The 10,876-nt window shown below is 43.2% G+C and overlaps 1 protein-coding gene across 1 annotated transcript in view; it reads left to right on the top strand.

Annotated features, from left to right (window-relative positions):
• The window catches only part of LOC138965606 (dentin sialophosphoprotein-like), a 45,841-nt gene that overhangs the window by 8,691 nt on the left and 26,274 nt on the right, over nt 1–10,876 (top strand). Inside the window, exon 3 of the mRNA XM_070337786.1 lies at nt 10,620–10,649. Coding sequence (XP_070193887.1) covers nt 10,620–10,649 — 30 coding nt within the window. The remainder of the gene's footprint in view (nt 1–10,619; nt 10,650–10,876) is intronic.

The raw sequence follows: 10,876 nt of genomic DNA, 5'->3' as shown, positions 1-10,876 counted from the left end.
CCAGAGAGGTATGTGGGAGGTGTGTTTATAACCTACCCTGTTATATAGTGCTATATGTCTTATGTAAAAACAATGTCATGTTTGTATTATTGTTATGTACCACGCCTGAATTTCTCTATGAGATAATAAAGTATTCTTATTCTTATTCTTATTCTTAACCCGTCTGACATATCACACTGACAGCAAGGCTGCAGGTGCTAGCAAAGACGACATAAACATTATTATTGGTGTTCTTCCTCCCACCTGTGCTTAGCCGTAAACGGAATACGCGCTCAAAAGAGTAACACCGAACAATTTCTACCGAACATTTGCATACCGTCACACTCATAAGAAAAATACCTGTCTCAGTGTTAGATATTTCTGTAGTGAAACTACAGGAGAAGCTACTGGAAGGGTATCTATCATGTGTTAGAGAGTATAAACTCTCAGACCATCGGAAGCCATTGCCACGGTAACGTAAGCAAAACTGCCGATCTCCTTTCTTGAGTTAGGCACTTTTTCTTTATGATACAGGAAGACTTGTTTTGAAAATGTGAAGGTATGCAAAAGCTCTTTGTGGGTTGTTATGCAGTTTTGCTGATTGAAAATGTTGCTGTCAGCTCTTTATCTCACGTCTATCCCGTGGTAACAGCTCAAGATAGGCAGTTTTTAACTTATAACTAAAATGAGATAGGCAGACTGTTCAGAAACCAAAGAAGTTTTTTTGCGTTTTTCTAAAAACATCAAAAAATGACATAGGCAATTATCTTATGAGCGTGACGATACGCATTTCGTGATGTAAATGTCAGATTATTCAACAGTGCATAATAAGGGAGGATCCGGCACCGACTATTTAATAAACCTCAGATTGAATTTCAGTGTCAGTCGTCGAAGTTATGGTTGTCTGAAGCACCGAGATGCCATTTTGGAATATAATTTATATTAGACATCGGAGATTAAACACTAATATCCTGGGTATCATTTACGGTTGTATGAAATACACATTTACAAAGTCCTTGGTATATAATGGACATGAAATCAAACACCGATGCCATGTGTAAAATTTACGGGTGTCTGAAATACCATTTACAAAGTCCTTGGAATATAATTGACATGAAATCAAACACTAAAAGGCCTTGTCACACTTGACCGGATAGAGCCTCCGAACGTGTAACGGATGACATATTTGTTTATCCGGTGATGTTCGTCAATGTTCGTTTTATGTTCGTTTTATGTCCGTTTTATGTTCGGAACATTCGTTTCATGTCAGGTGATGTGCGGTGTGTCCGCCTGCATCCGTTAGAAAGTTTTGTGCATGCACAAAACTTGAAACGGACAGTGACGAACAAGAATATTCGTTGGCTGTCCTGCGCATGTCCGATCTGTCCTGTATATCTCCTGTCAGTGTTCGTAATTCCTTCGTTTATATGCTGAAGGTGTACGGGGGGGGATACGTTATCCAGTCCGTAGATGGAACTTGAACGCATACGCCACTCATTAACCGGACCTTAAACGAACACCTAACGGACAAACACGGGATGCCTGCAGGATAAACACCGGACACGACGAATTGACAAACGAATTGAAAAACGGATAAAATGTACAGAACTGATGAATACAGCATACCTACAGAATACCTGCAGGACAACTACAGGGGGAGGAACTGACTACCGGAAGAACCTGATCATCCCAGGGCATATAAAAAGGTTCTTGGAAGCTTCCAAATCTGATGTCCGTTATGTGTTCGGTTTGTCCGGAATGAATCCTGTGCGCGTTCTGATTGGCCGGTTCATGTTCGTTTGTTGTTCGTCAATCATTCGGAGACACTTGGCTGGTTGAACTGTAGCCGTGCGTTACATGTTCGTTACCGGTACGTTTCAACCGTTCCATGTTCGGTGCAAATACGGCCGTGGTTTGGATTTTTCTACCGGACTGACCACTTTGCCAACGGATAAACAAATATGCCATCCGTTTCACGTTCGGAGGCTCTATCCGGTCAAGTGTGACAGGGGCGTATGGGTACAATTTACAGTTGTCTGAAATACCATTTACAAAGTCCTTGGTATATAATGGGCAAGAGTACGGGTGTGTGAAATACCATTCGTGAAAGTCATTGGACTCCAAAATAACAAGCTGGCGTGCAGAAAATAGTCTAGAAAGACAGTTAACTGTTTATGGTTCGAGTCTAAGTAGTTTTCCGTGGACTTTAGGTGGGCCTGGGTTGAGTTTCAGCCAACAAACAAAAACAAAAGAGTGTATTGCATTTCATTCGGGATCTTCTTACTCAGAGGGGTGGGTTTTTTTTTACAAGAGAGAGAGAGAGAGAGAGAGAGAGAGAGAGAGAGAGAGAGAGAGAGAGAGAGAGAGAGAGAGAGAGAGAGAGAGAGAGACAGTGACATAGAGACAGTCATACAGACAGACAGACATACAGTCAAACAGACAGACAGACAGACAGACAAACAAAGACAGACACTCAGACAGACACAGACAGACAGACAGACAGACAGACGGAAAGACAGATGGAAAGACAGACAGACAGAGACAGACAGACGGACAGACAGGGACATGGAGATCGAGAGAGAGGGAGAGAGCGACAGGGGAGAGAGAGAGAGAGAGAGAGAGAGAGAGAGAGAGAGACAGAGACAGAGACAGAGACAGAGAGACAGAGAGACATGGAGAGATACAGAGAAAGAGAAGGCGAATTACAATGACATTTCTTAAATTACGAGTAGTGTTACTGTGTAGAATAAGCAGTAATCTGCTTTTTTACACCTGTGCCGCGCAAAATTAAGAGACAAATGCAATCAAGTGCTGTTTTTGCGCCGCTGTTGGGGTTTTTTTCTGCGGAATTTGCCTTGTGTAGGGATGTGGGCAAAACAGGTGCAGATGTGGATTAAGCTTTGAACACGTCAAATGTTTTTGAAATCAGACATTGCATTCATCTAAACAAAAAGAAAACACAACAGAAATATATATATTAATCTGTGTTGGTAAATTCTTCTTCAGGCACACGCTGACTGTCCAGGATAGTAATGACAAAGTGAGGAATGACGGCACGTGATGTATTAATCTTTCAAAGGTACACTCAACAAGTTATTCGTTATGTAAAGCTAAAGCCGCACTATGTCGAGTCTCTATGTTTCGAGTCTGATCAGTTTTCAAAAAGTCAACTATTCTGCCGCCGGATAAGTGCTGATGTTAAGAAAACAAAGTTTGCAATAACGAGTAACTGTATGGGCTTACCTTGCAGCATTTCTTTAGAAGGTTAATGCAAAGTCTGTTTGGAAAAACCTGCGACGTTTTCAAAGCTGAATCCATCTCTTCACCTGCTTTGCTTGAAGGCAATTTTCCTTTTCTTCTTTTTAAAAAAGACAAAAAAGGCAACAACAACACCACAAAAACAGCATCCAATTTAAGTTTATGTGAGTCTGGAAGTCATTCAGACGGTCGGGAGAATGGCCAGGGACCCCCGAAGGAGAAAATAATGTCATTAATGACTGAAGCTTGATTAAATGTAGCGCGGGTATCTCTTCAAACATCTTCAGTAGTTGGTCTCCATTCGTTTTACTGTTTCCGTGTGTCTTTCTATAGATCATCGTCGTGATCATGATCATCATCATCGTCGTCGTCGTCGTCGTAGGCGTAGGCGTCATCGTCATCATCATCATCATCGTCGTCGTCGTCATCATCATCATCATCATCATCATCATCATCATCATCATCATCATCATCATCATCATCATCATCATCATCATCATCATTAGTATCATCATTGACAAAATCAGAATCAATAACGATGTTTTAATCATCAATATAATCTTTACTGTCAACAGCGTCGGCAGCAGAGCCATCACTGTCTTCGTCATCTTCATTACCGTCATCATCGCCATCATCGTCATCGTCACCATCAGCATCACAACATCCTGCTTCATCAAACTTTGGTATCTTGCCTTTTTATTTACAAAGACAATATCATCATCACCAAGACGACTTTTTTATTTTGACGGTCTTATTGGGGTTGTCTTTAGCGTTTAACGCATTGTTCGAGCACTGGCATGGACGATTCATCTTCTATTATCACTAGAGCAGTGGCCAGTGAAGCGATTGAAGAGTTTAGGCTCTGTTTTTAACACTTTTTATTTTAATTAACATCGATTGTCAAAATGCAGTTTTCTCCTATGAATATTCCCAGAAGCGGCTTGATTTTTAACAAATTCCTATTCCAATCAAGTATCGAGATAGACGATTTATCTTTAATTATCCCCAGCGGAAATTAAGTGATTGAAGAGTTTAGGCTTACATTTTTACATTTAGTCAAGTTTTGACTAAATGTTTTAACATAGAGGGGGAATCGAGACGAGGGTCGTGGTGTATATGTGTGTGTGTGTGTGTGTGTGTGTGTGTGTGTGTGTGTGTGTGTGTGTGTGTGTGTGTGTGTGTGTGTGTGTGTCTGTGCGTGTGTGTGTGTAGAGCGATTCAGACTAAACTACTGGACCGATCTTTATGAAATTTGACATGAGAGTTCCTGGGAATGATATCCCCGGGCTTTTTTTTCTTTTTTTTTCGATAAATGTCTTTGATGACGTCATATCCGGCTTTTTGTAAAAGTTGAGGCGGCACTGTCACACCCTCATTTTTCAATCAAATTGATTGAAATTTTGGCCAAGCAATTGTCGACGAAGGCCGGACTTCGGTATTGTATTTCAGCTTGGTGGCTTAAACATTAATTAATGACTTTGGTCATTAAAAATCTGAAAATTGTTAAAAAAAATGTTTTTTTATAAAACGATCCAAATTTACGTTCATCTTATTTTTCATCATTTCCTGATTCAAAAAACACATAAATATGTTATATTTGGATTAAAAACAAGCTCTGAAAATTAAAAATATAAAAATTATGATCAAAATTAAATTTTCGAAATTTAAAAACACTTTCATCTTATTCCTTGTCGGTTCCTGATTCCAAAAACATATAGATATGATATGTTTGGATTAAAAACACGCTCAGAAAGTTAAAACGAAGAGAGGTACAGTAAAGCGTGCTATGAAGCACAGCGCAACCGCTACCGCGCCAAACAGGCGCGTCACTTTCACTGCCTTTTGCACAAGCGGCGGACTACGTTCAGTTTCATTCTGTGAGTTTCACAGCTTGACTAAATGTAGTAATTTCGCCTTACGCGACTTGTTTAATAGAAATCATCTGCTTTTTGTTCGTAAAGAAAATTTTAAAAAGGAAACACGCCCCCAAACGACATACACCCCCCCCCCCCCCCCCCCCCCCCCAATACACGCCAATGATCGTAAGGGAGGGAGAGGGAGAGAGAAAAGGGGGGGGAGCGAGAGGGAGAGAGCGAGACAAAGAGATACAAAGAGCGAGAGATGGAGAGAGAAAAAAAAAAGAGAGAGAGAGAGAGAGAGAGAGAGAGAGAGAGAGAGAGAGAGAGAGAGAGAAATTGACAATGACGTACAAATTCTTTATTAACGAGGGTAATGGCATAAGCAAACAGGTGCTTTTTTACATCCAGCCCTCGAGAGAGAGAGAGAGAGAGAGAGAGAGAGAGAGAGAGAGAGAGAGAGAGAGAGAGAGAGAGAGAGAGAGAGAGAGAGAGAGAGACAGAGACAGAGACAGAGACAGAGAGACAGAGAGATACAGAGAGACAGAGAGAGAGAGAGAGATACAGAGATAGAGAGAGACAGAGACAGAGAGTGAGAGAGAGAGAAAAAGCAAGCCGTTCCAGCTAAACACTGAGGAAGAGGGGGAAGGCCGAGCAATTAGGAAGAGGAAGGGGAATAAAATGGTGCAGGAAATTTGGAAAGAAGGAAGTGGAGGGAACAAGGAAAGCAGATCAGAAAGATGGAATGGGACAGGCAATTGGGAGGAGGAAGGGGATAATGAGTATAAAGGACACTCGGAAGGAAAGAAGGAACAGGAAGGTATAGGATGAGGAAGGAAGCAATAAGGAAAGCAGATCAAGACTGCGTGGGACAGGCAATTGGGAGGAGGAAGGGCACAAGAAAGGGGAAAGACATGCGGAAGGAAAAAAGGAAGAGGAGAAAAGATAACGAATGGGTGAAGGAAGAAATAGGAAAAGCAGAACGGGAAAAAAGAAAAGGACAGGCAATTCGGAAGGGATAGGATGGAGGGGGGGGGAGGGGGGGGGGGGGCGGGCTGGGGCACGATTTTGCCGTCTTTGCCTCTGCTTCGGCTTTCGGTGACAAGTACACCATATGCTTTCTATAACTGTGTTCTGGCTCTTGAGCAATCAGGAAAGCAGAACGGGAAAAGGGCAGGTAATTCGGAAGGGGTGGGGTTGGGAGGAGGGGCGGCAAAGAAGCAATAGAGAGGGAAGACGGGTTAGGGGGTGAGGGGTGAGGAAGACAGCAGGAATAGAGGCAGAACAAGAGGAGTAGTAAACCAGGGTCCGGTAATATGTAGCTAGTCATCGGTCGGCTGACCGTGAAACTGACGGTGGGTCGACGTTGAACCGCAAAAGTCAGTAATATGAGCGCGAACAACTGCCGGTCCAACTGAAAACAGTCGCCCGACTGCGGTTGGGCTTACAGGCACCTTTTTCGGTCGATCGACCGCAGTGTCTCTACTTGTTTTAACTTTCTGAGCGTGTTTTTAATCAAAACATATCATATCTATATGTTTTTAGAATCAGGAACCGACAAGGAATAAGATGAAAGTGTTTTTAAATTGATTCCGATAATTTAATTTTGATAATAATTTTAATATATTTAATTTTCAGAGCTTGTTTTTAATTCAAATATAACATATTTATATGTTTTTGGAATCAGCAAATGATGGAGAATAAGATGAACGTAAATTTGGATCGTTTTATAAAAACAATATTTTTTTTACATTTTTCAGATTTTTAATGATCAAATTTTCTCACCCTGTCCTTTACCACCCAAAAAAAATTAAAAAAATTTGAGTTTGGAAAAAAAAAAGTTTAGGGTCGGCGCCGAAATTTAGATACCGGTACCGCCAAAACAGGACCGATGTTTACATCGGAAGTTGTAATGTTCTAAAAATACCACTGAGCGGCTGACTGTCTAGTCAGCCGACTGTCAGTGCTACCGCGCTGCACATATTACCCGTCAAAACACGGCCGGTCAGCAGACTGCAGTCAACTGACTTGACAGTCGACTGTGGTTGCTCGACCGTCCAAAATACGCTGTTCATATTACCGGCCCCTGGGGCCAGTTTCATAAGCCAGAAACACAGTCAACCGGGATCAGCTCGTTACTCCCCCGGCTCGTACTCCCCCTTAGGGTTAGGGTTAGGGTTAGTAACAAGCCGGGGGAGTAACGAGCCGGGGGAGTAACGATACGGGGGAATAACGAGATGCTCCCAGTCGACCAACTGCAGTTGTCCGAGAGAACCGCAGTAATCCGACGTTGTCGGGTTTCACGAACAAAATTTCAGTCGGCCGAACACGGTGATGCTCTCCCCCCAACACTGTGTTCGGCTTACTGCGGTAAACCAAAAGAAAATGTAATTATCCGCACAGTCAATGGCAGAATGTTCACACTTTTTTGGATTGGGAGCCAAACCTTGTGATTGTTCTTCGAAATGTATCTATCATGACGCAGTAATCCAGGAGACAAGTCAGGGTTATGTCTTGAAGACGTCTCATTATGGCGTAAGAGGGTTAGACGTCACGCGAAGGAATTACTGAAAGTCTCTGTCATTGTTATTTTGAGTGGGCCGAGACTAGTTTTGTCTTTGAAATCGGCCATTTCCACGTGCGAATGAGCAAACGGAAGTGGTAATGTTGCTAAATTTAACCCTCGACTTGGCCATTCGGATTACTGTACAGTCGGTCGACTTCGGTTGTCCGCGGGTGACGGTGATTCACTCATGAAACGCGCTTTTCGGTGGCCCGTCGAGCAACCACGGTCGGTTGACGAAGCAGTCGACCGACTGTCAGTCTGTTCACTGCGATCCTTAGAGACTGGCCCCTGGCCACTGTGAGGTGAAAGAAAAGAAGTTAGAGGAGGAAATCAGAAAGGTGCAGAGTAAAACAGAAATAAGGGGTGAAGGTGGGCGGTGAGGCAATTCAGAACCGGAAATAGCTAAGGGGGGAGAGGGAGAGGGTGTTATAGGAAGAAAGGGAAGCAGCAGGAGCGGGGGTGGGGGGGGGGGGGGGGTGAGGAGGAGGAGATCAGAAAGGAGCATAGTTAAACCAGGAGGAACAGAAAGAAGGGGTGAAGGGTGGGCGGTCAAACAATCCAGAAGCGGAAATGGCTGAAGCTCAGGGAGAGGCAGAAGGGGGGGGGGGGGGGGGGGGGGGGGAGTCGATAGAAGGAGAAAGGGAAGAAGCAGCAAGAAAAAAAGGGAAGGGAAGGAAAGGGATATCAGAAGGGAAGGGAAAAGGCGTGACGCCCCGCTCGCCACCCTACTGGCACCGTATCGATTGCCGATTGAAAACGCTGACTCGCGGGTTTAGGTGTGCGTGTGTCGTGTGCCAGCGCAAACACTCAGTCGTTTTGGAAATCAAATTTGCACGGGAGAAGAGGTGGGCAGTTCGATCCCTGGCGCTGTGTGTCCGAGTGAATGAAACCATTGACAAGGGGTTAGGGGGTCCGCGGAAGCAATATGTACGTGTGTGTGAATGAATCGTATGTAGGAGGAGAGGGAAAAGCGTGGTGGGGTGGGATGGATTTGTGTGTGAATCGAAATCAGGGGTGCGGGGTGAAGGGGAGATAATAGGGGTTGGGGGGGGGGGTAGGTCTTGTGAGGAGAGGTAGAGGGTGTCCTCGGGACCAAAATGAACGTGTGTGTGTGTGTGGATCGGAGGATGGGGGAAGGGTGGGGGGGGGGGGGGCATTTTAGAAGTGGTGGCTAAAGGGTCATGAAAACTGAGAAGAGCGTCTGCTTTCAATACTTCCGTACTTGCGCTTGACGACAGTGTTGATTTCCTTCAGTTGGGCCATAGTTCAAAGTGAGCGATATGTACGTGTGTGTGAAGAGGTAGAAAAGTGACTTTAAACGGGAGAGAAGGGGGTAGGCGTGGTATTTTGGATCACGTGATAAGTGGTAGAAATACCTGGAAAACTTCAAAAGAGCGGCCGTTTTGGGCAGCAATTTGCGTTCGAACAGTTAAACGAAAGTCTTGCTTTCCTTTCTTTGGCTTCCCGATCAAAGTACACAGAACAAGAGATGACTTTGGTGAAATCATCTGCGCCATTTTAAGTTTGTCATGACAGTCAAGGTCATAAACTTTGTTCTTTGTGGCCCATAATAGTATTCATCGCCACATTTACTTAAGAGATTATCTCTCCCTGGTTCCGCCAGAAAGGATGTTCGTACGCCATCATAAAAATGTTGGGATATAGCACCACATGTGGCAGATATGAATTATAGTGCCATCATTTTGTGATGTATAGGGGCGGGGATGTAGCTCAGTCGGTAGCGCGCTCGATTTGTATCCAGTTGGCCGCTGTCAGCGTGAGTTCGTCCCCACGTTCGGCGAGAGATTTATTTCTCAGAGTCAACTTTGTGTGCAGACTCTCCTCGGTGTCCGAACACCCCCGTGTGTACACGCAAGCACAAGACCAAGTGCGCACGAAAAAGATCCTGTAATCCATGTCAGAGTTCAGTGGGTTATAGAAACACGAAAATACCCAGCATGCTTCCTCCGAAAACGGCGTATGGCTGCCTAAATGGCGGGGTAAAAAACGGTCGTACACGTAAAATTCCACTCGTGCAAAAAACACGAGTGTACGTGGGAGTTTCAGCCCACGAACGCAGAAGAAGAAGAAGAAGAAGAAGTGATGTATACCTCTGTTTTTGTTGTCTCTGTTTACTTTTATTCTTTTGAATGTCCGTCTTTTGAGTCTGTTCTGATCTTTGCGTCTGTTTTGACCTAAACTTTGTGTCTGCTCCTTTCTGAACATTTGCGTCTGATCTGGTCTGATCTTTGTGTTTCATTTGTTTTGACCTTTGTGTCTAATCTGTATTATCTTTGTGTTCGATCTGTTCTGAATTTTTTCTTTCTGATGGGTTGTAACTTGTTTATCCGGTATGTCTGTCATGTTCCAATCTGTCTTTATGATTTGATTATTTTGTCTGATCTGATCTGGTATGTGTGTCTGATGTGATCTGCTTTGTATGTTTGGTCTGTTCTGGTCCTTTTCCTAGTGGTTCCAGGTGAACTAATGATTGGTGCATCAAGTATTAATGGTGGTTGGTGGTTGACATGGTAAAAGTGCTGGTGTTGATATAAACGTTTGCTGAGTTGCTAGTTGTTTTTTACTGTTTCAATTTATACAAGTCACTCGACGTTTCGTATATGTTTTAGTTGAAAGATCAGGTACCGTAGTTACACAAAATTCTACTAGAAATGTCCACTTTATTGAGAGAAAAAAAAATTGTGATGCTCAGGATAAGTTTGAAAATCTCTCTGAACTGTTGCTTAATCTGACTCATTTCTTTTTGTTTCATGTGTAACTATTCTGTGCATCCTTATCATTTGACAGAGATTGGTCTTACGTTATGCTAATGACATCCTGCATACGTTTGCGTTGCATTGTAAGATTTTGAAATGACTAACTTGTCTACTCTGTTAACTCTATGCATATGCTTGCTGTCTGAATGATTTTTTTCTTTCTTTCTCTCCCTCTTGCTACAGGAATACTCATGTATATGATGGGGCCTTGCGGTGATTATATTTTTTACATAACCTTCTTTTTTGGAATTTGCTACTTTGCTTGCTTGAGCGACCATATTGTATTCCTTGAGTTAGTGCCGCTTGATTTGCCTGAGCTTATAATTATACTCCATCATATTATTCGCTTTATATCCCTTGCTGACCCTTTTTAATCTCTGATTCCTAGTCTTGCATCCAGTTTCTTTGAATGCTTCGTAGAAGTTGATTTTCATTTCTTA

The sequence above is a fragment of the Littorina saxatilis genome, linkage group LG4 (assembly GCF_037325665.1).
Source record: "Littorina saxatilis isolate snail1 linkage group LG4, US_GU_Lsax_2.0, whole genome shotgun sequence".
Lineage (NCBI taxonomy): Eukaryota > Metazoa > Mollusca > Gastropoda > Littorinimorpha > Littorinidae > Littorina > Littorina saxatilis.
The sequence above is the reverse complement of the archived record's forward strand: the minus strand, read 5'-3'. Positions and strand labels throughout refer to the sequence as shown.